Genomic DNA, 27,565 nt, shown 5'->3' on the forward strand with positions numbered 1-27,565 from the left:
TCTGCTTTAGCAGCTGTTTCGTACACCTTGCAATGGTGGTTGGATTGGATTGGAAACTAGCCAGTCGTTTCGCGTTAATATGCTTTTACTTATCCAACCTTTTTAGTAGGACCAACATATATAACATTTTGCTATGTTTCCATAGAAACTGTTCGTGTCCTGTTTTTCCGTGAAGTTTTTTCTATAATAAGTAAAAAAATACTTGTATTGATGCGGCCGTCGGGTTTTGCGCTCAGCAACATATCGAGGTATATAATTTCGATTAGCATGAGAGCAATTGAATACTAGATTTACTTTTCTTTGTAGTCTTCTTAGCTGAAGGTCGTGGCTGTTGCCATACCGATGCTGCCTCTACACCACTAACAGCTTAGAGCATTATCAATGTTGAGGATTGTTTTGATAGTTAGAACAACGGGTACGCCATCACCAGCTTGGATTGTCTCCTGGCAATATGGCCGAAGTAGCTAAGCAAATTTGTAAATAAGTTTTTTTAGTTTTGTTTTTTGTAGTTAAGTTGGTTAAGACTGGGCTTATTCAAGCGATTTCCTAGCCATAATGCAATTGTCGACACTCTTTAGAATTAATTTATTTTTTACGCTATAAATACTTTATACTTTTGTTTGAACACATTCGCTTGACATGGTGTGCTGTCGTGGAGGTTGAATTTTGTGGTCTGTGGAACAGTTGGAACTCACTTTTTTATCTAAAATTATAATTGTTTTATATTTGTAAGATACCAGAGTGGCTGTAAATTTTATTTGTGTTAAAGTTGATGCCGGCAATGCTCTAGCCAGGTCACTGGCATCGAGTGTCTATGGCGGGTATCACTAAATATCCTCGTGCTATATATGCGTGCTTTCCTATGTTAGCTTTTCGCTGCTCACCACTATGTGGAACCAGTTGTTCGCTGAAGTATTTCCGAACCAATTCGACTTAGGGACCTTCGAGAGCGTACCAATTCTGAAAAGGTACTGTGAGCCCTCTGGAATCTTGAGTGTCTATGGGACTTATCATCAGATAAGCCTCCTGCCCATTTGCCTCTGTTCTGCAAAAAAAAAAACCTGCAAACAATTCGTCCCTAATCTATTGTTTTTGCATTGCCTTTGTTCGAACACGAACATTTGGCAGGGACAATGCGTTCACGTATGAAACCAGATGTTGGGGACCGGAAATTAGGTGGAAACCGGAACACGCCAGATGTCGCGCGTAATCATCTGGTGTGTATTTGGAATAGACTGTCGGAAGTATTGCTTTATTGCGGAATTAAAAGGCCGGCAACGCACTTGACAGCACTTTGGCATTGACCTTGGGCGGAGGTATCACTTAGGTTTGGCAGTTTTCTATGAAAAAAAAGTAGTCTAACATCACGTCAGGTTTTAAAAACAGAAATACAAAATTTTAGATTTAATTTTTGCAACTACCCTACATATAGCGATCGGATAGTTTTTTTAACGGAATTCAATGGCCTCAAAAGGTCGTAGAAAAACTAAACAGCTGTTTGATAATAAGAAGGATACAATAAGAAGCAGCTGACGGTAGGGCTGTCATGTGTACAATAGATTGAAGAATATTGATACTGGATGAGCATGAAACAATTGTTACTAAAATGTTTTTACGTATGTTCATTTAATGATTAGTAAAAAATATAGCTATATATCTCTCCTAAGTTCTATGTTTATATTTTTGCCTTTGTTTTTATGTATTTTTAGAAATCTTTCTTTTTTAATTTTTTTAACAACTAAAAAATGCTTTTTTTCTCATACGGTTTTATTTATACTTAAAATTACAAAAATCGTTTATAATTATTTCCGATGTTGTGCCAGCCCTTAGACGGGCGTAGGCGCATCTCAGGTACAGTTATCAAACAGCTGTTTAGAGTACTATAAGTTCGAAAGAGATTACGCCATATTTTTTCTCAGCCTTATCACTTAGAAATACTATATGACTTATTCTTAGACCTATATACACAAAAAAATTTATTTATATCAGTCAAGCCGTTTCGGATGTGTTCACTAAGTTTAAGTTCGACGTTCTAATTTCCTCTTAAATAAATAAGAATTATTATTTCAATACAAATTTATTTCGCGCTAGCTGTCTCGTTTCAACATTACCAGCGTGAAAGGGACAACACGACCCTATATAAAACATTATTTTTTTATGTTTCCTTCGTGCATTAAATTCGTAAAGGTGAAATAGCCAAGGTGTGGTTTTCAAAGGTTTATGAAAAAGTACAGTCAGCTGTTTCTTTGTGTCCTTTTCTTATTTAGGTACAGGGATATCTTGCGTCTCTTTCAGGTACTTAGACGCAGCTTGCTATAAATATTCTTTGTTTAGTCTTTATTACCTTGGTTTAAGGTGCATTGTACAATGTACTATAATGTCAAAACTAATCCTGCAGATGTCCTGAATGTTTCAACATCGCTGATATTGCTGGCTCTTTTTTTAAATAAGATCTTGCATCTCGTTTCAGTATTGTTAGAACAGATGTATCTGGAATTGACCGTTATTAGAATTGCTTTGTTAATTTGACAAAGATATATAAGGTAAACATTAATTTGATTTTGCTCGAAACGAATTCCGATTGATATTTTTCGCTAATTTTCCTTAACACTTAAACCTCATTTTTGAAAAAGAGTTCTTACGACAGCAAATCTGTAGATCACGCATTCGGAATTTGAAACGTTCGGGAACTAATGATCGTGAGAACCGACGCGGAATGCGACCGCTTCCATTCGAATTTCGAACGCATGCCGAATCTTCAGTGTTGCCAATTTAAATTGACAATGTCAACGAATTTCGTAATGTTTGCATAATCGTGAAATAATTATATAGAAGTGTTTTTGTTAGCTAAATGCTAAAGAAATAATTTGCGCACAAATTGTATTGGAGCTGCTGTACATTCATGTTATCCTGGTATTGAAGACACTTCCTCGAAACCTTTGATACCAATTTCAATACTTACGTAAGCGAGTCGAGGCTTAGCCCATCCCACGACCTCTTGACCTTACGATTTACGAACATAATACACACAGTTGTTAATATACATTGCGTAGAGCGTATACTTTAATAAGTATGTTTTAATAACTACTTTAAATAATATATGTTAAATGCATATGTAATGTTTTTTTACATACTTAATTATTTAAAAAAAACAATAATACTTAAGACGCTCCATTATGCTCCGATAGAAAGAGACAAAACACTGTTGTAATTAAAACTAAAATTTGTCATTTTTCAAGAGTCGCTTTAGAATAATATGTTGACTGTATGTCTACAAAGAAACAAAACTGTCAAAAGTGAAACTTGAGACTAACATTTGTGTCTTCTGGTGTGTAAATAAATAAACTTATATATTTCCACGCAATGTATAGTTTGCAATGTCTCTAACTCGTCCTTTCACCTATTGCGTTAAATTGTAAGATGTCTAAGATTATAATCTGTGCGTAATAACAGGTACGACCAATATATTATGGCCTTTTCCTTATGCATGGTCATAGACAATACGTCGTGATCCATATGATACTTTCTCTTTCAGGAGGTACTTAGTACACTAGCTTGACTGCACTATCCACGTACGATATAAAAATAATATCGTTCTACGAGTCAAATTTTCCATAATCCATTATGGCCTATGCAGCCTAGGTCAGTAAAAAAATGGTGTAAAAATTCCCACAGTCCTAATTTCCGTAAACAATTGTTTTTATTACCTGAAATAATTTTACACAGATACAATGGAAACGCATCTGTTTACCAGATGGCAACCCTTTACAATTTTCAAATTTCGAACTTCCTTGAAATTGTTCGTGGGAATGTCTATGACATAAAATTATATTTGCTTGTAATTTATCTTTATTATAATGGTGTTAAGGTCGAAAATATATTGTATGGTATAACAATTATTCCTGTTACAAGATGTGAATTGCTAATTCTCTATTACAATTGCAAGATGGTCACTTCCGCCGTATAGATTATTTCACCTGTGTCGATGTGTTTTGGATCATAGGTTCTTGTCCTTTTCTGTCTCCCTGGTATTTTAACTTGATTTTAATAAAATAAATTATTTACCAACATTTTGTAGTTAATAAAAAAAAATTAAAAACATAATTTAATTGAGTTTAGTTAGGTTACTTAGAAGGTATCTTTGATATCAATTAAGACAACTTGTTAAGACAAGGATATTTGGTATAAAGATTGTCAGTGCGTGAGAATAACGGCTTTCACTGATAGCCAGAAACGCGTGTATGGGAAAAATGAAAGGAGCATTCCTAACGCTTATACATTCCTGGTACTTGGTGGACAAGTTTACCTCTTGCTTAGTTTTTCAAAATGTTATTCTGATACTCGACATACATGCATCCAATACAATCAATACATGCATCGTACAATACTTCTCTTAAGCGATCTTTCTTTACTTGAAAGTTTTTTAATACGTAATCATTAAATCAGTGGGTGTTTATATGATATTCTAGCAAATTTATTAACATACTGCTATAATCGGGGTTATTTTATTATTCAAGAAAAAAGTAATGTCATAACAAAGAAATATGAATCATAATTTTATAAATAAATAAAGTTCTCTTTTTATTAGCTCTGTTCAAATCATGATCAAAGTACCAGAAGTCCATAACATCGTAGAAGTTCATTACCTCCCGAATTATAGTATCGAATGACAAATCGATATATCGCTCACTGAAAGGTGGCGTTCCCACGGCCCGTGGGATTACTAGACAAGGATAGATAGTCACGACCACCTACGTGCGAGTGAGATGATAAGCGTTTCGTTATTGCGTACTTGATATTGGATCTTGTATCATCGAGTTAAGATCTAATTGAATGTTCCTAAATTGTAGAAAGTATCGTTTTTTAATTGTAGTAATAAAATTAACGTTGATCATAATCTCTGAGTAATAAAAGATATTCTGGCTACTGGAACACTACTGTAATTGTTAAGTAACAATTAACATGTCTGTACTGCTCGAACTCGCGTTTATAAGTTAACTGTTAAAGACATAGCTAACAACGGCTATACCTAATCGTAAAAGGTTTTCTTTAATTTTCTGTCATCCTAGTAATTTTTTTGTGTTTATTTACAAAAAGGATGAAAGCGAAATCTTCCCACGATAAGACAAAGCCTTGACTTGTGTCATAATTGTAGTATCAAGAAACAGGTTGTGTTGTGAATATTAATTGACGTCTGACAGGCAGACCATTGACAAGTAGGTAATATATTCCAAAATGGCTGGCTATTAATAGCAATGGTCCCGTAATTGTTTGAGAATGCTCTAAATTATTCATAATGAATTATCAAAAAAATATTATTACATTTTTAGGCATTTAACTTAAGTTAAAAAAAAAGTTCTCATGTGTACCAAGTTATGTAAGTATATTCTATGATTGCAACATTGATTCCCACGCAATTAAAAAGTAACCTTGCTCCCATTATCTGTGCCTACACAAAATCGAAAAAATAAAACAAAATGGCGCAGCCCGCGTAAAGTGACAATTGCGTGAGAACGGGATGTTGTACCGTTAACTTGACGTTTATTTTGCTATTTTTACACTGATGCTATGAATTGTCTATTTTTTACTTGTAATAAACGGTTGTAGGCTGTTCTAAATGATTGATACGATCCTTTATAGCTACGCTTAATGTGGCCTTGTTCAATATTTTAAAACCATAAACAATACTTTAAACTAAAGAGTCTCAATATGAAATTTGAAAGGCAACGGAAATGTATGAAGTTTTAATATATAAAATATAGTTCCGTTATGGTCATAATTTTCGAAATTGGACCAACGTAAAAGGCAGACAATTATTACAAAAGAAGACCACATCATCAAGAGGCTGTTATATAGCCATTGAATGCATTTTAAACGGAGAAGTTAATTTAAATAATGACTTTGAAATGTCGCCTACGCATTTCACATTCCCACGGTGTTACGATAACCATAGATTACACATAATCCATAGAATAATTAAAAGTCTATGGATTTATATGAGAAAATTTCGTGGTATTCGAATCGTAAATATTGTTTTGATTTGTGTACATAAGCTTTCGAATAATCGATTGGAGGTCGGATATTTTTACCACTGCCGACTTGCTAATGTCCTAGTACATTAATAAAACAAATATTGGGTTATCTGATTGTACTGAATTAAAAACATACACTTATGAAGCCGGGATTTCTTTTATCGGAAACCACAATATCCGCTGTGTCCAGTTCTGCATCCCGTGTCTGTGGTTTTCTCATTACCTTTCTGGCATAATTTATCTGTAATCCGCCTATGGACCTGTAAAAAAGCTAAATCACTATTTTCTCTGTTCAGATGTGAAATCTTAAACTTAAACTTTTAAATAAATAAACATAAACAGACGCAATAATATTTTTCTATTTAAAAGTATTGTAAAGATGTTTTGACTTGCTTTTAATAGAATCTCCCCGCGTTGCAATATAATCTCAAAAGAGGGTTGTCTCCCGCCGAATTGGGCCGCCATTTTGAGTGCGGGGGTGTTGCCATACTAATTCCGTAACAACTGTCGCTAACAGATGTGGGCCCACGGGGATAAAGGGACTATGTTGTCTATTGTAGTTTATTTTTATGACATCTTGGGGGTGAAAGAATAATGAAGTTCTTAATTAGTAACTTAGAAGTACCACTGTGTACATGTAACCTAAAAAGTAAAAATTATTTTCAGTAAATCATAAGGTCTCTGTAGTCATGTATATTACTAAAATTGGTTAAAATAAATCGCAACGATCTTTTTTATGTCTGGGCCTCAGATTTTTGTATCTGTTTCATGATCATTTGTAAGTAAGTGATGAGCGTCGACTTTTTGGGTCTGTGGCCGGTTTCATCACGATGTTCTTCAACGTTCGAGCGAATGTTAAATGCGCACATAGAAAGTCCATTGCTGCACTGCCCGGCATCGAACCTACGACTCCTGAGCTGAGAGTCGCTGAAGCCAAAGATTGGTTAGGTTAACATAATTGATTAGACCAGCGCATTTCTTTCAATTCACGGAACAAGACTGATCGACTTGCCTCATATTATAATCAATGTAAGTACTTAAGTGACAGTTAACTTTTAATGAACGACCCTGAGTACGGCGCAAAAGAAATCGTTATTTAAAATTCGAATATTACGAAAAGGTAACGCAATAAATCTGACGTATTACCGTAAATATTTCTATCTCCCTCTATCCTAAGATGCGAATGCACCGTCTCGTTCGTGCACTCACGCGAGCGTGCAACAATATCACGCGCGGTGGTTTTTTAGATCGTCACGCTTCGATTGTTTTATCACTGGCAACACTTCATGCACACGTATAGAACCTCCTTTGAGATCATGGTTCATTTTATCAGATTTACAAAGACGATTTAACTTTGACAGATAGTGAATTTACAATAGTAGACTCGTGTATTTTAGCAAGACAATCCTTATAACGCGTTTTCGTATAATGCGCTTTCCGTACCCCATATAACGCGGTATTTCCCGCCTATAAGATTTTCTCTAGTTTTATTTCTGTAGTGTTAAATTTACAATGATTGGTCAAGTCCATAATTTTGCATCTGTTTCAATTGTGTTGTTATAAAAATAAACTAAATACATAGCTTTATTAATACATATATCTGTTCCTAGTTTTTTAAACAATTAGGGGGATTACGGTGCTAATATTATAAGGAAAGATTTGTATTAATTACGATTAGGATCTTACACGATTTCCAAAATCATTTAAATTATTTCGTCCGAAGTCGGGACAGTCAAATCACAGTCTTGATAAGTCTCCGTATAAGGAAATATGATTCATCAGCTTTGTGTAAAATATACTGAAACCTTTTGGGAGTATGGTGACGCACAATGCTTTGTTTCAGGATAATTATTGACTGGATATTGTGTGTGTTATATATGTTAAACTTATTATGTCAAGGATTTTTGTGTAGATATTGATGTGTTCTATAAATCTGTGGTACATCACTTTGGCCTATTGTCAATAGTTTCCACAGCGTATGCGATATAGGGACTTTTGTTGGTAATTTTGTCTTTGATTACATTATGCGTATACTAACTGATTGGAAACATTCTATAACCTATGGATAATGGAGGAGTATGTTTTGGAGGCAAATAACTAAATGTTGCCTCTTTATTAGTGTAGATAAAGTTTTGGAAAGTTTTAATATCACGCTTTAACTTTCCCCAATTAGCTATACAAAGGAAAAGATATTTGTTACCACTTCAACAATAATCTGTTTATACACATTATTTATATATTTTCTTTGGATTTAATTTTAGTTTATAGTTGCATGTTTTTGTTAATTAATTATGCACTTGTAGTTTACCTTCTGTAGGTGTTTTCTTTTATTATTGTACCGTATTAGGGTTGCCTGGAGGAAATCGCTTGTTAGGGACAAGGCCACACAAACAATTCGATAGGGCCCTTCGAGAAAAGTGCGTACGAATTCTTAAAAGGTTGGTAATGTAGTTGCGAACCTACTTACACTTAATATCTGATGAGCCTCTTGCATGAGCCCTGTTATATTATATGTATAATATACATACAAGATTTAGCAAAGAAAAATGAATTTTAATAAAGCATAGAAGACATCAGTCACGGTCCATTTTAAAGCGAATCTAATATGTAATTGAATGTAAAAACTAATTCCTCGTTCTATTATTTATGGTTTGTCGGTCACGGTTTCCGATCTCGGGTCTATGACCGTTAGTGTTGCCATAAAATGTCAAGTTAAAGGGTTTTAGTGTAGGCATTATTTTCATTGTTATTTCGCCTCAGATTTCTGTATCTGTATCATTTTGTATTCTGCTCTGTGAAACTAGTAGCAGTGCTGACCTTCATAATTAAATAGCTATACCAAGGGAGACTTGCCCTCGGGGCCACAGATGGCGCTAATTTCGCGCTCGACTTTACGTACGTAAATTATCTCTAACTATATATAGACTATTTATTTACTGGACATCATCAGTTCCACCCGTATCACCTCGACGTCTCTTCCATAACTGAGGGTTTTTTAAGTTTTTCCTGCGTACCACACCTGGTTCCAGGTGTCCAATTAAGTATTTCCGAACCAATTCCACTTAGGGTTCTTCAAGGTAAGAGCATACCAATTGAAAGGCCGGCAACGCATTCGCGAGCCTTCTAGTATTGAGTGGTCGGTGGCGGTTATGTAAAAAAAGTCTTGTTGTACGTTTAGTTTACAATGAATATCTTCGTTAAATATTGAATTTAGTGTCTTAAGTTTTGAATATGTTTTTAATAATAAAAATATATTAGTTAAACAGATGCTAAGATAACTTTGTTGATATTAACCGTGGTTCAATGTACGAAGATATTTTCGAAGCTTATAAAATAGAATTAAAAGCTTTGCTATACGAACGTTTAAAGCGAAAGCGTAGTTAGATTTCAATTTAAAAGCTTGGATTAATCAAAATCGTTTTTTTATAGTATGAATTAAAAACAATACATATGTATCGATGCTGTAATTTTAATGGTTGACTCTAATTTAAAATACAATATAAATTCCTTGATACAAAAAAATAGTCACATCTACTCTCTCTATCTACACTCTTGCCTAATTTCGCCTTTCCTTCTCTTGCCTTTTTTTCAATCAAGGCTAGATAGAGACTGACAAATTATCATAACAGAATACTAGTGTCACTAAGAGCTGTTTACACGTAATTTATTAGCTATTGTATATATTATGAGTTGGATAAAAAGCTTTTGGCGTTTACTTCATTTTTGCTCCGCGAAATACTGTAGCGTTTCATATAACGCGCACGCGCATACGTTTGTTTCACATGTCGAAACGATTGATTTTTGTTTATGGCTTAGTTGTTTTAGCGGTTTCCAAAGACAAATACGAGCTACATTGGTCGCAGACAATTGTTTTATATTTGGAGATCTATGCATGGGTATTCAGTCACCCCTCCTATGTTAGGGGTCGGCCCCTAAGCGAATGTTCATAGACAATTCGTCACGCAAATGGATATTGAAGTTGGACAATTGTCAATTGTTATATTTAGCAATGTTCTGTGGAAAAATTAAAAAACTTTTTGAACTTTTCTGTTGTCAATTGTCCGTTATATTTAATATATATTTTATATAATAGGTGTCCATGGGCTACAATGACTGCCTTTTATGGGCGCGTTTACCCCGATATCCTTTAAAAAAGTTACCCAATGATCTGTCGTATGTCAGGGCTAATTTAGACCCAAAATTATGGCTAAGAAAATCTTCAGTATTATGTGTACCCATGTGGGACTAAGAGCATTACAATATAGGTATGGCCTAAGATTGCGTCACGAATAATAGGAGTCACGGCTCGGCGCGTGCGCATCCTGACAGGAATTGTTATTGAAGGGTGTTCAGTGGAGTGTTAGGACTTTTTATAAACTTCCGTATAGAAATATTTATAGAATTATTATCTCATGGACTGCAATATTACGTAACTCGCGTTTATATTTAAAAATCTATGCATCTTGTTCCAAATATGCCCGTGCTCGAGTGGTTTTATAAAAATAGGTCTATTCTAAACCCTGATTTGGATGTAAATTTAGTTATATGTAATATTCGTATATACTGTTTATATGTGTAAATAAGTTTGAGTAAAATTATTATAAGCAAATTATTGATTAATTAATTAAACAATGGAGCTACAACTTTTTTAGGCCTGCACCTCAGATTTCTGTACCTGTTTCATGATATGTCAAGTTCATCATATGATTGATTGGTTTCCTCGCGAAATTTTTCTACACCGTACGAGCGAATGTTAAATGCGCACATAGAAAGAAAGTCCATTGGTGTAAGGCTGGGGATCGAACCTACGACACCAGGGATGAGAGTCGCACGCTGAAGCCATCACTGCTCGATTTATAAGTAAATAATCAAATGCTTTTTGTTCCAAATATGCTCATGCAAAAGTTCTAGCGAGAATAGCTCCGCTATCGACAGATGCATCTATTATCAGATCTAGTGCACTCGTGACGTCAAATAGTAAATATAGCCTGCACCAGGAAGACAGTGACGCAAAACGCGACATTTAACACTGTTTGTTTTGTAATTCTGTGGTTTATTTTCATATTTTCTATGTAACAAGAATTTACGGCTATTGCGATGACGTCACAAATTAAAACGCGGTAACGAAGTGTTTTCAGTTAAGCATATATACAACTTCTCGGTGTTAGGGCTAGTCAGTGGTTACGAGGAACTGTTCACGATCCTTTATCCATACTTGTTCTTTTTGTATCTATAGCTGATCTCTCTCTCTCTCTCTCTCTCTCTGATTGGGATTTGAAGGATAGTCAGATTTGAAATTAGGATGGTCACAAAGAGATGGAGGAGTCACGGCAAAACCTGTATTCAAGTAAAGAAATAAGTACCATAGGCTATAAACGTTTAGTTTCATAAGTCAAGGGTCATTAAACGTTTTATAAATAGCAACACTAATAGATACCAGTGTTGCAATATCTATATTAGGTGTAGGCACGTGGCCAAATTAATTGTTAATATTAGCAACACTGAAATTAATTTGAAGCGTTTAGGGCGAGGGTTGTATTTTCTATTGTGATTAATCACGTTTATTACAAAGGGTCGTTAGTGCCTAACCGCTTCGTGCTATTAAGTAGTACAGAAAAATTCAGATGTCCGTTTATATTGATAGCCTAATTCAAAAGTTTTACATGATTCCAAATTCAAAAATGGTAAATAATAGAACTCGTATTTGTCTGCGACGTGCATCTGTGCATAGAATCTCTGTGGTATCTTTATACAAGTACTTTTGTTACATTAACGTACTTTAAATATCGAATTACATCCAATTTTGGGGTCGAAATTCAAAATCTACGGATCTACTTCCGTCGGAAGTGAGCCCACCCTCTCACCAGGTGAGATTTCCCCTTAGTGTATTTTTTCATAAAATCCTATGAGAGAAATCTATTCAGTTAAAAGGTAGGACTTTACGCAATATTTTTTTAACATTATATATATTTTAATCTTTCGCGAATCAAAAGTTCAAGCAGGTACTACATTAACTAATTAGTACTAGCAATTAATTAAGTGGCAACATTTGCATAAGCGGGAAGTACTTATGATTTTTACCCCACAGTTGGGTATTGTCGTCGCACGTGTCACTTCCTCCCCTATTTACTGAGAACAAATGTCCAGGAAGTGTAATTTATAATGAAAGTCTTGTATTGATGACGCCATCTTGTAACGCGCGCTTTCTGACATATGCTCTATAAATGTTCTAATTGTCTGTGGTGTCTTATAGGCGCGGTTTGATCAAAGCGTTTGCGTCTATTTTTCTAACAATTAGTAATTCTAATTGTTAGAAAAATAGCAGGCCGCGTCGCTATTGTCTATTTAATTAGTATTTTGCTAAATATTTCTGGATAGAGGAAATTTGGAAAAATTAAAAAAAAAACTATTATTTAGTCTTTGTCTGTCAATATGACAGACGAAGCCATAAGGAAAGTTATTCTATATAAAGTTTACGTTAATTACGAATTATGAAACAGTATATTAAAAATTCAAATTAACGGCGATATACATTTTTTCATTAATTTCTAATATGCGTTCTATATATGATACTAATAATGTCTTATTAAAATCATAAGTGCTAGAAAATGGCGGCGATGCAAGCTGACAGCGCATCTGCCGCGCAGGTGGCAGACATCTTGAGTTTAACTTGGGGGGAGCTTTTATCTATGACACTTGGGTAAATGAGGGCCTCGATAATAATTTGGCTGCAAATGCCATAAGTACACATATATAATCTAGTGGCTACAGACTACAGACGTTAAACGCATGAGTTTTTTGTTTTATACGCAAATATATTTTGTGGTTTAAGACATTATGGTTGCCTTGAGATGTTTCTTTAATGCCAGCACGTAATTAGGCATACAATTTATTTATAATTAGTAGTAAATATAGCATATATTACTCAAGGATTTTAATAGTGAAATCTCTATAATATTCTCGTGTTTGAAAAAAACTCTAAAGTCGTTTGTAGTAATATTTTGTAATATTTTGGATAAAATATTACGTATGTCCCTTAATTTGACATCTTGTACTTTAAAAATAATCAACTCGCTCGATGACTGATGAATTGCGCACTAGAAAAAATTATATAACAAAACAAAAACCATGAAAAAATAAATAGATCAAATACTAATTTATTTATCACAACTTATATATATACATAAATAGTCATACTAAAGATATAGCCAAAGATGGAAACATAATATACAAATACAACAGATTCGAATATTTACGAAAGGAAGAAAAAAAATAATGAAAATTGTTTAACTAAGTAATACCTTCTGGCTGTGTTGTGTGATGACGTGAGATTATGTCCAGAGGGTGTGTTTGTGGGGTGTGCTCATGATGCAGGTTAAGCGCTATGGATATTCTTAATACATAAATAATAGCACATGTATGAATAACTGAACTCCCTAACTCATCTTCTTTTGTTACAGCGCCTCGGACTACGTGCACTGGTGGGACGCCGAACAATCTGCCACCACTAACCTTCAATTCTGTTCATGGTGAGAACATTCGCATCTCCAGAGATGGAAGTATTGCTCGGCGTGTTGAGTCCTTCTGCAAGGGCGTCGCGTTCAGTGCCAGACCTGTGCGAGTTAACGAAAAGGTAATTCTTGATAAAGAATTATAAAAGAAGAAGAATTGGATAATTTAGTTTTTATTTAGTACAGTGATGCTCGCGTTGAAGGAGTGTCTTAAAAACAACAAACAAGATGTCATGTGGAACATGGTGTAATGGTCGCAGCTCCTTACAAACGTTGTGTTGAACAAAAACTTGGCGATTAAAAAGAGTGGCGGAGAGTTTATAACCAGTTCTTCTCTTCCGTTCTACGCCCTTGATTTGTGAACTGGCAGTTAATGTCAAATTAGAAGCATTTGATATACATTTCTGTTTTGACGTTCATAAGTGTACATTGTGTTACCTATATGACTTAGACTTGACTTAAACAGGTGCAAAGGTACGCAAAATAATGGAAATTATAAATTTTGTACTACCGACATATGACTCGAGAAATCTCCGCGTTAGATGGGGCCGGAAATAGCCTTATAGGGGGGATTTTTGTACTTAGGTTTTTATTTCGGGATAGCGAACAGTCTTTATGGTATAGCAAAATGTTCCATATCAGCTAGCTAATAAAAAGGTCTAAATATAAAAAAAATTATCAGTGGCGCTACAACGTTTTTAGGTCTCGGCCTCAGGCTACTGTATCTGTTTCATGATCATTTGTCAATTGAATAGGCAAGTAGGTGATCAGCCTTCTGTGCCTGATCGACACGCTGTCGATTTTTTGGGTCTAAGGCAAGAAGATTTCCGTCACCATTCGAACGAATGTTAAATGCGCACATGTACAGACAGTCCATTGGTGCACAGCCGGGGATCGAACCTACGACCTCAGGGATTTCGCACGCTTAAGCCACTAGGCCAACACTGCTCGTATAAAAAAAACTTGTACTTAATTAAAATATTTTTTTTCCAGATTTGCATTCGATTCATCGAAGTATCGGACAGTTGGAGTGGCGTCATCAGATTTGGCTTCACGTCCCACAATCCAGAAACTTTGCCTCATCCGATACCAAAATATGCTTGTCCGGACCTCACCAACAAACCAGGCAGTTGGGCAAAGGCTTTAGGGGAGAGGTTCTACGATAAAGACAATCTATTACATTACTATGTCACGTCAAATGGCGACGTCCACTTCGGCATCAACGGCGAAGACAAAGGCTGCTTCTTCTCCAACGTGGACACCCGAAGTCCTCTATGGGCTCTGGTAGATGTTTACGGTAACTGCACAGCCGTACAATTCGTTGATCCAAGGATGCCCCAAGCCACCCACGTCTCCCCCGTTGTCGAAGACAGGCTGATCGGTAGTATGCGATCGTTGTCAGTGGAGGAACCATTGCCGATACCAAGATACAAGAACCCCCTAGTGCCCCTGAACCTCCATAGAATGATGGGCAGGAATGTCCAGTTCGTCAACGAGAGGGGAATCGCTGCCCGTGTACCGTCCGAGTTCTGCCAGGGCTACGTCTTCACAGCTCGCCCGATGCGGCCCGGCCAAACGATCATCGTGCAAATTCTATCTACAGATGCGGAGTATTCTGGAAGTTTAGCTATTGGCCTGACGTCTTGCGATCCAGCTACCCTCAGGACCTGCGACTTGCCGGACGATGCTGAACAGCTTTTGGATCGGCCGGAGTACTGGGTTGTTAGAAGGGATGCGGCAAACGATCTGAGAAGGGGAGACGAGCTGGCCGTCACTCTCACCTTTGATGGAGAGGTTCGGATTGGCGTTAATGGATCGGCGCCTGTAACAGTGATGCACGTGGATCATACATTGAAGTTGTGGGCGTTTGTGGATATATATGGCGCGACTCAGAAAGTCAGGATGCTGACGTCACAAGTGATGCAAGCGCAGACGCCGCCGCAGCAGTTGCGAGTCCTGACGCGTTCTGCAGCCCCAATTGCGGGTAGCAACGGCGGGACTGTGCTGGTCGTCAGTCTTCCACCTCAAAATGGAGCTCAGAATGCTGTCAACCATCAGCAGGGCTTGACCTTGGCCAGTGCTCATTACATTGAGGTGAGTTTCGCAATTACCTTATTATTTAACGAATTGACTTCCTGATGGGTGACCTCAGTGTCTCCCAACATTTATTAATCGTAGATGTTCTGTGATGGATAGAGAGATGTGAACTCTTAATAAACTGTTACATACTGTATGTCTTATAAGATAATTTTCTTTACAGCCAATCCAGTCATCTTCCCAAGTGTGCGTCACAAGTCTGCCGATAGCATCTCAATCCCAAACATGCTCATCTTACCAACGTCCGAGAGAAGTCTGCTCCACAAGCCAAAACAACTCTAACGAACAAGTCCGCCTACCAAACGGCCACTCAGAAATAAGATTGGACCGATATCAAAATGGTCCATCAACCAGCAGACCGTCCACTTCCCACCAACCAATATACTCAGTCATCGGAGAAGGCCTCACAGGCACAGAGTGCACAATCTGCTACGAGAACCCAATCGATAGTGTTCTATATATGTGTGGACATATGTGTATGTGCTATAGATGTGCGGTGCAACAATGGAGGGGCAAGGGGGGTGGTCAGTGCCCTCTCTGTAGAGCACAGATCAAAGATGTCATACGCACTTACAAATCGTGAGTCTATGGTCATTTGACAGTTGTCACTGTCAATCTCGAATGCCAAAAACGAGGTTTTGTATATAAACCATGACAGAATGTAATATATTTGAGTAATTGAGATTTAGGACACATAAATGGAGTATTACTATAATATTTAATCTATGACAGCTTGACACAATAAAGCACAATTTGATAACGAAATAACAATTCAGTGAAATGTTTAATTGCACTAGGTTTTAAGGTATACGAGGTTTAAAACTTCTATGAGAGTTAGCTATGCTAGGCAAATAGTGTTCCTAGGATGTACTAAACGTAGGGCATATAGGCTGTAACATCGACGTCCTCATTCGTGATATTGCATTTATTATACGATTTTCTACTATACAATAAAGCTATACAGAGACAATTTTAAGCGGGAATTGTCATCTGTCACATTCGATTTTGACAGTTCGCGCCTAAACTTGACTGAATTTCTAGGAGTTCCTCTCGTAAAAATCACTGATTGATGTTTGTTTTTAAATGATTTTTCGTATATCACTATATGATTTAAAATATCCGTGCAGTGAAGAGATACTTCTAAAAATTTTCGGATAATCTAAATATTGTCGAATTGTTTAGAAAATAAACATTCGTGTTACAGGAATTTCAGTCCATTGATAAATCAGGAATTGATATTAACCATTCCTCTTTGCTCAAGTTTTTAGGCATATTTGTGCACACATATCATTTAATGCTTATTGTGTTTAGCAGTATCCACTACAACATAATTTAAAAAAATCATTATAATTAAAAAAAAAATGTATCAACAAAACAGTCCGTTAGTGTCTAAACTAAATAAGTCTAATTGCACTCTTTGAACTGAAGCACTATATTGGTCTCTTTCTGTCAAACTGTATTTACCCTATGATGAAAGGAGAGAGAATGTTTAAACAGTACAATTATTCATATTTAATGTTTATGAATTAGTACTTTTCCTACATTTTTGGACAGCGTTTTGAAATTCGCACTTTTCAATTCTTTGTTTCCTTCTATAATCATTCCTATTAATACAGCCAGTATGTTAACTGAACTCGGATTTGACTTTATTATTTATTGATAGTGTAAGATTATATTAGTCATTGGGTACGGCCATTTTGACATTCAACTCAAAATGTCTGTGTTCAATGTGTACTTTACCAAAACAATGTGACCAGTAATGATTTTAAACCAAATTATTTTTGTTAATGTGACATTTTAAATATTAATTTATGAGATATTAAGTGCAGGATATTTACTGTTGATTAAAGCTAATTAATTTTAATGTGTATTTAGAAATTTATAATAACATTTTAACACACTCAAGAATATATATTTAATTTTATATCGGATACACAGATTGTGTAATATTATCTTTCATATGTGTATTTTTGTGTAACGGACAGTTATTGTAAAACCTAGATGGAATATCCTGGGCTTAAGACATAATTTTTATTGCAATTAATTGTAGGCAGGTACTAGGTCTTACTTACTTAAATAAGCCTCAAATATATGTTAAGACCATAAAGGTACCAAGTTTGTGATAAGTTTTATTTTTTAATGGTCACTGTATAGCGTTGTCATCTAGTCGTTAGTAATTTATTTTTTTTTTCTTTCAAAATTTTCATTTGATTTCAATGTTGGCATTTAGATTAAGTTTACAAATAAAATGGTTATCAAAATTATTTATTGTTTTTATACAAACCTTTTAAATTAAATATATGAGGTGTGAGTCCATTCGAACTCTTGAAATTATTTATAAATTAAAGTATAGTAGAAATACCAAGCTAAGTCCCCCCATTTCTTTGAACATTTTGCAAAGAGAGCGATCCGCACGTGTGCGAGCCCTGTAAAGTATTGCGGAAAAGGCGATCGTTATCCACACGCGTCGAAAACGCAATCAACAACGATTTATCTAATAAAAATTGCAACTGCCATGAACGACAATCTACATCAATTTTTCATACACACGATCGATAAATCTGAGTAAGTCGGTTGGCACAGATAGTTCGCTACGAAATATAGTTACGTGTGTAGCTGGCATTATGTATATTATATATTTAACAATAGACACTATCTAAAATAGGGATTTGTTTTAACGGCATCTGTTTTTTCAATAACAATTAATTTAAAATTACGTGATAAAACGCCCTCTATAACTTTTGTTATAAACTAAATGGAGCAAAACAAAGACACTAAAAACTTATATTATTATATGTGGATAGTGAATCGTAATTTTATACAAATTCTTAAAACTATAATGAAGTGATACTAATTAAAGAACTGTGTTACAAATATTTGATAAAATAACCGATGTATATTTTCTGTCACCGAAACACGTTAAAACTAATTTATATTCCGGTACACACAACTCTCTATATAAAGCACTTTAGTCAATTTCTGAACGTAACGGTAGAACTTTTTTTACAAGCGTCATGTCAGTGTGACCACTGACGACAGTAGTATGAAACCGTGGTAAAGTTGTGTTAGCGATATTTTATTTTCCTTTTAAAATATATTTAAAAGTCATATTATAAAGATTACTCGTTATTAAGTTTTAAATTATAAAAAAACCGTGTTTTAAAATTTGTAGTTAAAAATATTCACTATATGTTGCAGATTAAGAAAATGTGAGTGACAACACTGCTAAGCGTCAGAGCAGATCACAGATGAATAATGGGGTCTTTTTGTTATTATTAAGCGTATAACCTTTATTTTTCGCTTTTATTTCTAACAATAAACATTACAAATCGAATGAAATAGTGCAAAATATTGTTAAGTTTGGAATTATATTCCAACCACCGTCGAATTTTATGCCTCAAGGTAAGTTTTTCATTCATAAATATTATAGAATTAATTTTATTCGTTCTCTAGGTACCCAAGTTTTATTAGCATGTGTTGTATTTCACGAGTTAATTATAGGTATCTGTTTTAATATAAACGCCATTTTGATACCATTTCTTTATTTATTCGGCATTATTGATCTTAATCTAAAAGGTACGTATACATTTTTAACTGTATTCTTATGTAAATGTCCTAGTTAATATCTATTGTTAATAAAAGTTGTTAGTCGCCTTACTACTCGTGTGACGGAAAGTTTGACTCATTATTTACAGTTATTTTTATGTACTTTCATAATAAAATGTCAGTTTCTGATTGACATTGATAAAAATTCATTATACATTAGTATTTAACGCCGAAAGCTTGAAGTAATCACTAATCGCAAATATATTTTCGCGAACAATTTGAAAGTATATGTTTCTATATTCATGCCTTTTGAATTTTAACATTACAGTATATATTAGAAAAACATGTATTTTGTAACTTGAATTGAATATCCAACTTCCTTGAAGTAAGCCTTAGGGTTTTAAGTTAAAACTGATGTATTAGGTGGATGTGGGTGTCAAAAAGTATGTCAAAAACATTGAGAATGTGTATATGTGTTTGTTTAATTTCAGTCACACTTTGTTATTAATATTGATTAGTATCCACTTAACTTAATTAATAGATTTTTGAATCTGTAAATATTAATAAACAAGTGTTTGATAAACTTAAACTTTGACATACTTTTCTCTGCCTAGACAATTTAGACAAATTTTTCATAAATTAAATCTCATTCCAGATGTTCTGCTTACAAGAGAAAGAGTTACATTCGGATCCATTTAATGAAAAGGATCCTTTGGAAAGTCACAACCTCACAGACTCAAGTGATGATGAACCATCTGCCAAAAGACATAAATATGACTCAGAACTTAACCTTAAAGTATACCAGATACCCACCTTTAATACACCAAAATCACTATCAATCTATCCTATACCTTCAAATACTCTCTCTAATTCACTACCTAAGTTTGTTAACAACCCATTAAATTTAGCAAATCCATTAGATCTAGCTGCTAATGTTAATAATGTAGTGAAGTCATTGCAAAGTAGATATTCATTGCCTTCAAAGTTGATGATAACTCCGGTGCCTAAGACTGATGGAGAGGTAGTGAGATATAAAAAAAATGGTGAAGTAGCAAAGAAGAGAGGACCACCTAAAGGTTATAAACGGAAGCCAAAGGAACTATCTCAGAGTTTTACTAATGGCACTGTGTTACAGGTATGTGTAATTGTTTTTTATGGATGCCAAAGTTAATATCAATTTTCTGTATGTTTTAAATAAATATAATAGAAATCTCACTTGATTTATATATCTATACATACAGTCTTTATATATCTGGCATAAATTATGTGAATTATAAACAGTGTTAATATAGATATACAAATACATGGAGTGATTATATACTGGTATATGATCATCTATAAGGGCTTCTTAGCTAAGTCATGATTCATTTACAAAGAAGTTTCACTACAGAAATGTGTTCTTTGTACGCACACACATTTTTTTAAATAAGATATGCATCTCCATATATTTTCAAATAATGTCATTTAGGTAGATATTAGTAAGACTATAACAATATGTCTCAGTGTGTGTCAGAGACTGGCCTATGCATCATATCATATCATCATGTATAGTACTACACCCCTTTAATTAGTTCATGTTTTACAGCTACTAATATTATGCTATGTCATGGTAAGTCATTTTTAATGAAATTATCTCAATTTACAGCAAACAAAAAACAAAATACTGACAAGTCTCCTAGCGACAAACAACACAACAGTGACAACAGTTGAGCCAATCGCAGAAATTGCCCCACCAGTTATAAGCGAACCTATTAATTTACCACCAGGTAATTCAAGACTAAACACTTAAATTCTTCTGTTCCTAGGGTTATTGGCTGCGGTACAATATTGATTTAGCAATCTTATTATACTCTGATTTTTCATTCTGTAGAATTCTGACTTTTCATAAGTGTTGTTACTAAAAAAGTTCTCCACTGAAAAAGGGACAAATTCAATATTTTTTATGTTTTATGGGTTACAAAATGTTAACCTTAATATTTACTTACTTAAGTGGCCTAATGCAAGAATAACAAATATTGAAATATCACTAAAAATATATCGAATTAAGTTTAATTACTTTATTTATTGAATCCGTTTAGTGAACCTTTTTTAAAAAATAAAATATCTTTACTTGTGTGTTTTTTACTGTTTTTGATGAAAAACTATGTAATGATCACTTGTAAATCCACCTTTAATGTGGAGGACCGTACTTTTGGATACATCCACTAACACATAAAATGTATGCATAGATTAAGATTATGTATTAAAATTTAAAAATGTTTCCGTCCAAAAAGGTTTGTAATCTCTGACATGTCAAAAAATGATAGCTGTCAGAATTCTACGGAATTTAAAAACAGAGTATAGCAAAAAGTATTGTTACATAATGCGGACAGACATAGTTTTGCTATGATAATTTTTCTTTAGGGACGAGTGGAGTATTCTGTGCCTGACACATATCATAAATTACTTCTTTTCTCTGCGTTTAAAGCGGTAATATGACTCGGGGAGATATGTCTGTGCCAATTGTGACTCTAATGTAGATGGAAACTGGACAAAGCATAATGAAAGACAATTATTACAGGTGTAGAGTTAGTAGAACTCTACTTGGATCCCGAAGACTGGTTCCCAACTGAACCTTATCGTATGACATTCAGTCGGAAAAAGAATCCCAAGTGGAAGAACTTTCCTTACCGCTGTGAACATTGTTTTAAGGTAAGTTAAGTTTATTAGTAAAGGTAAGTTTATTAGTATTTAAATAATTATTTATATATTATCGTTACCCATGTGAATCAGTCAAAATACATATCTTCATATAGGTAAACAAGTACTTTTATGAATGTCAGAAAAGAAGTTAAATTCTAAATTTACTACCAGTTTGCAAGTCCAGGGCATAGAGAGGGCAAGAACTAGCAAGAACCTCTTCGTCACTCTTTTTAACCACTAAGTTTTGAGTCATACAAAATTGTATGAACTGGAGTAAAGAATTCCCAACGATTAGAATCATTGAAATATTCGTCAAATTTATAAATTTATTGATTATTTTAAAGGCCGGCAACGTACTTGCGAGCCTTCTGGCAATGTGAGTGTCCATGAGCTTTCTTAACTGTCTTATTTTGCTTTTACTTCAACGATTTTTATATAAGGAGTGGTTTATCTTCTGGAGCATAGTTGTTCGTACGCTTAGATTAGTTCTGTTTGGAGTATTATACATTTGTTTCAAAGTAGTTTATATTTTTTTGTTCATACAACCAGGCTTCAAAAATATATTGGCATTATATCTAACTTCTTAAAATAGTTCCGTACCGACTCCCTTGGGGAAATACCCAGAACAAAGGAAAATATTGTTACGAAGACCGGTTGACTGCAATGTTTTCCCACTAATTAGAGAACTTTTCAGCAGGCTGTAATATGATTTCTGACCGTTTCAGGAGAGGGTCAATCACATATTAGAAAATTGTAATTTCCATAATGTTTCCCTAGTTTTCAGGAAGCTGAAACCTTTTTTCAGTCGGTTTCAGAACATGTGTAGTAGAGTGGTGCAGTTTTCAGGAGACCCGTTTGATGAAGGAATACTCTAGACCAAACCTTCTAGGTGTGAGACAAGGACGAAATGATACGAGAGAGAGAGAGAGAAGATCAGATCTTTCTCGAAACTAGACTGAGCACTCTAGAACGCCGTACGACAAGGACGGAGCAACGTGCGAAAGAGACAAAGAGTGTGGACGTTCTAGAATTGTGCAATCGCTACTCAGTAGCAAGCCCGCCTAGAAAGTTCTCGAATATTGTTTAGAATTATTCCCAGGGATATATAAGCGAGCCGAAACGCGACTAGTCACCTTTAGTTTTGAATGCGATAACAAGAGAGGAACACCGAAGCGATAAAGTGCGAATAAAGTGATTACAAGTGATAAAGTGTGCATAAGTGGAGTAATAAGTGATTGTTTTTGTGTGCTATAAGTGCATCTCTGCAATTAATTTGTGCCCATAAATTCCTCATTGATTTTTCAAGAAATAAACCCTTGAATAAATCTACGGCATTTTCTATCCGATCCCCTAGCTCGTAACAATATATTCAAAGGAAATAATATCGTAGTTTTGTCTTATGTCTTATACACCAATTCGACTTAGGGAGCGTTCAAGTGTTACGCAACGAATTGGGGGGGGGGGGTCCGCTTGTAAAACGTTACTACACGGGGTGGGGATTGAATTACGCGTTATTGTTAATATTATTTTCCAATATTACTTTACACCACATAATGCTAAATTTTAGGTAAAAATGGTCACTGGGGGTGGTCACGAAACGTTTTACTATTGGATAGAGAAACGTTACGGTGCGTTTCAGTTGAGGGGGGTCAAATGCTCACGTACACGATGTAAAAGCTATATTAACAAAAGACAATACTATATAAAGGATTTCAACAAATTTCCAGGGCTACCGAGTGGCATCGACCCTCGTCAGTCACGCGGCAGAACGGCACGGCTCAGTGCCAAAGGACCTCGCCATACCGTGTCCATGCTGTCCTCACGTGTCGCTGCGGCGGAAGCAGCACAAGAAACATTTGGAGACACACACCAGCAGGAAACATAGGATATTTTGTCTCTATTGTTTACCACCAAGTAAGTAATAAAAAAAGACTGTGTACTTATGTTTTCGCGTTGGAAGTTATACATCTTTGGCGTAACAAGATGGAAGTCTTTTTATAGAAAAAAAGGTTTATCATAACGCATTATCTAGTTAAGTAAAGTTTATTTAAATATTTCTACATTATCAAACAAATGGACATATATAATTTTTAAAAGTTGACTAACTTCATGGTGTCGGTTTTTTGTGACGGTGTGCTGGTGTCGGTTTTTCGTGACGCTGTATGGGTGTCGGTTTTTTGTGACGCTGTAGGGTTCACGGTTTTTCGTGACGCTGTAGGGGTGTCGGTTTTTGTGACGCTGTAGGGTTCACGGTTTTTCGTGACGCTGTAGGGGTGTCGGTTTTTCGTGACGCTGTAGGGGTGTCGGTTTTTTGTGACGCTGTAGGGTTCACGGTTTTTCGTGACGCTGTAGGGGTGTCGGTTTTTCGTGACGCTGTTGGGGTGTCGGTTTTTTGTGACGGTCTGGGGGTGTCGGTTCTATGTGACGGTGTTCGGGTGTCGGTATTTTGTGACGGTGTGCGCGTGCATCGTAAGGATTTACTCTCATAATTTTTCCCTTACGCGCCAAAAGAACAAAAAACTTCAAAAATATTTCTGATATTTATTCTTAAGATAGCTTCAGGTCAGTTATTGTTTATATATATATATATATATATATACATATATATATATATATATATATATATTACATAATATATACGACTAACTTATTTCAAGATTTTTTTGTCACATAATGTTTTTTAGAGGTTATGTAACACAATGTCATGTCTATGATAATGAAAGACTTGTATTAAACTTTATCTTAATCAACTTAATTTAACCAATTTCTGTAAAGTTGCATATAGTAGATCATTTTTCCGAAAAATAATGTCATCCTTACGTGTGTACACACATACACATTTTTTTTCTTTTTTTTTACAGATGAAGTATCCGAGCCCTTCGTTAAAGAGCCGGTGAAATATCCATTCGACAAATTCCCACAGTACTGGTATGCGTCAGAAGAATCCCTAAGACTCCACAAGAAAAGAAAACATCCCTACGCAGCCATGTTTAATAATAACTGGTTCGGCACATGGGCGGATTATCAACCGAACAGCTAAGTGTATATGTTATATTATAAAAATTTTAGTTATACATTTTATATATGTTCTTAAACAGATCGAAAATTTTTCACTTATACTTAGTATGTTCGCTTTTAAGTAAATATTATGTGTAATTTTAATGTGTATGTCCACATATAACACCCTGTCGGAATGACATATTGAAATTTTAGAATACAATGATTTTTGAAGTTGTTTTTGGCAAATCATCGTGTATACATTTTATTTTAAAAGCCGGTCAACTTAAATGCAATACGACTGTTTTAAAGTACCTAATATTATATTTTTTTTTATAAAATGTATACTTTTGTTTTAATAGTCAATTGACAACTGTCAATCATTTTTCAGATTATCTTTTTTTTATATTTTTGACTGCAGTGTTGCCAACTTGGGAGTTTTCCCCCCAAAATTTAGGGGAAATCAATTGTTTAAGGGGGTACTTTTTTCAACATTTTTTTTAAAACGTTCGGTTTTATAGAATTTATATTAAGCCTAGAACCCAATCAAATTAAACCAAACATAAACTCGAAGCGTGGCCATAACTGAAAGAGAAATAACACGCCAAAATCGAATTTTCATACTACACTCAAGTAGTATGAAAGTAGTATTTATTATAAAACCGAGTATACAGCAAGAGCTTTTGGGGTTTTTGATCGATATTTAGCGGCATTTGAAGTTGGTCCTAAAGAGAACATACTGTAAGAGTTGGCAATTACTGTTTGACCGTAATGATCGCTGTTCATTAAGGTCCGATTCGGAGTCGAGACTTAGAAGGTACGTCGAAAGTACGATTTGAGATGGTAGTAAAGTCTATGTGTTTCGTAAATCACATTAAATATAATTAATATTTCGATAAATTTCTTACCATCCACCATAATAAGATTTAGTTCGATAAACCAGAATGTTACCGGTCATTTGGCACCGGTTTTCTACGATTTGTACGATTTTTGTGAGTGATTGAAAACGATGAAAGGTGTAAATCGTGGTCCTTATAACTTTTTGTATGATTTTTAAGCTTTCAAGTATTACACAACGAATTTGATGGATATTTTTGACTCCCTCCCCCAGTGATTGAGTGATTTTTTTTACCTATAAGTCACAATATGGCGTAAAGTAATGGGATATTATTAATAAAAATAATGCTACCTACACATCCCCCCTTACGCCCCTTATTGTAACGTTTTAAAAGACTCCCCCCCGTTCTCTCCCTCTCCCCGTAACCAAACCCAATTTCGTTACGTAATACTTGAATAAAATAATTTTTAAACTAGTTTTTCTACTCATTACGTCTAGGATATACTCCATGCCAATAGAATTTTATTTAATTAATGTATATAGTGCAGTGTAAAATTATGTTACCATGGTTAAGGTTTTCATTGGAAAAAGGCATTGGTTTTGACATTATCCATTGAACAGTTCACCTTTAAAGATAAGCTAAAAAACTAATGATGGCCTCACTACCTAGAGGTTGTCTATGCTCTGTCGGTCTAGTATTTATGGTGGCTAAAAGTTTTTGAATATGGCAATAGACAATAATTGTGGAAAATTAACTCTTCCTAACTATTTCGATCAGATTTTTAATGAATTTTCTGCTGTCATATTAAAGTGTCTCTTATTGACTTTGACGTCTGGCACTTTTCAAGATGTTATTGCATTTCCGACTCGTTTTGACGTAGGCCTTGCACAGGCGGACCTCCTGGTGTTGCCAGCGACTAAGACTAATGTGACGGACGGAGCGACCCTACGAGGTTTCTCTTCGTTGCCACGCATTGCAGGGCTTCGTGGGTTTCCTGATTCATCAGCGGTGAATCAGCTGCACAAGGGACAGTTTCTCGTGCCTAGGATATAGAGATTAGTAAGAGTGGAGGTTTAGAAGTCGCTGTTAGCAGGTTAACTGGCAGTGCTAATCTTTAACTAAAATATTAATAAATTCTATTGTAGTGGAGTGTATATTACAAAATTCTTGATAGATTGAAAATTATACGCTTAAAATTGTAAACCTCTTGCTTTTTGGCAATCGTAACGTGAAGCCTTAGTAATTAGTGTTGCCAACGTTTGGTAGATTGTATATTTTGGGAGATTTTTGTGGAAGCGTGTGCCTTTACATTCCAATCAGATTTTTCGGTTAAATACTCATTGTATATATAATCTAATGGTACAAAATAAATCAGTATTTTTGTATGAATTTAATGCATTTAGTAGCTGTAAGTTTAGATATACTCATCCATGTTTCTTATAATTGAACTTGGGTTTTTCAATTGTTTGAAACGCGATTCCCGGTTGCCATATTTGACGGATGGCCGTAGGCTTATTATTTAAGTTGCATCACAACCAAAATATAACAGTATTATGTATAAGATTGAGTTTGTTTTATTGAGTTCATTTTTAATTTTCACTGTGAACTACGAGACATTTTGGAGAACTGGTGTTGTTGACGTGTACGAATTGGCCCGAACAAAGTCGTAAAACACTATAACGACTGTATAATGTTATGTTGTCTTTTTTCTACGGAAATTATTTTATTTACAATGTTAGTAATACTCGCTTACGTAATTATACATTCATGAAATAGATCTAAACAACCATAAAGATAGTTTTAGTTTGAGTTGTAATTCTACCAAATAATCATAAAAGTTGAAGCGACAGTTTAAAAACAA

General features: G+C 34.8%; 2 protein-coding genes across 5 annotated transcripts in view; both read left to right on the forward strand.

Moving 5' to 3' along the window:
- Positions 1-17,904, forward strand: part of LOC123718051 (protein neuralized) — a 32,068-nt gene extending 14,164 nt beyond the window's left edge. For all 3 annotated transcript variants that reach the window (XM_045674417.1, XM_045674415.1, XM_045674416.1), the window contains exons 2-4: positions 13,493-13,665; positions 14,537-15,637; positions 15,804-17,904. In XM_045674417.1, coding sequence (XP_045530373.1) covers positions 13,493-13,665; positions 14,537-15,637; positions 15,804-16,223 — 1,694 coding nt within the window. In that variant the 3' untranslated portion in view covers positions 16,224-17,904. The remainder of the gene's footprint in view (positions 1-13,492; positions 13,666-14,536; positions 15,638-15,803) is intronic.
- A 1,016-nt stretch (positions 17,905-18,920) lies between these two features.
- On the forward strand, positions 18,921-26,154 carry LOC123718125. 2 transcript variants are annotated; one of them, XM_045674524.1, is made up of 6 exons: positions 18,921-19,042; positions 19,842-20,321; positions 20,832-20,952; positions 21,747-21,877; positions 23,596-23,782; positions 24,730-26,154. In XM_045674524.1, the coding sequence occupies exons 2-6, from the start codon at positions 19,842-19,844 to the stop codon at positions 24,906-24,908; spliced, it is 1,098 nt and encodes a 365-aa protein (XP_045530480.1). In that variant the 5' UTR covers positions 18,921-19,042; the 3' UTR covers positions 24,909-26,154. The 2 variants fall into 2 exon arrangements, with proteins under 2 accessions (XP_045530480.1, XP_045530481.1); XM_045674525.1 differs by lacking the exon at positions 18,921-19,042 and adding an exon at positions 19,181-19,216.
- The last annotated feature ends 1,411 nt before the right edge of the window (positions 26,155-27,565 follow it).

The sequence above is a fragment of the Pieris brassicae genome, chromosome 14, assembly GCF_905147105.1.
Source record: "Pieris brassicae chromosome 14, ilPieBrab1.1, whole genome shotgun sequence".
In the NCBI taxonomy this organism is placed as follows: Eukaryota; Metazoa; Arthropoda; class Insecta; order Lepidoptera; family Pieridae; genus Pieris; species Pieris brassicae.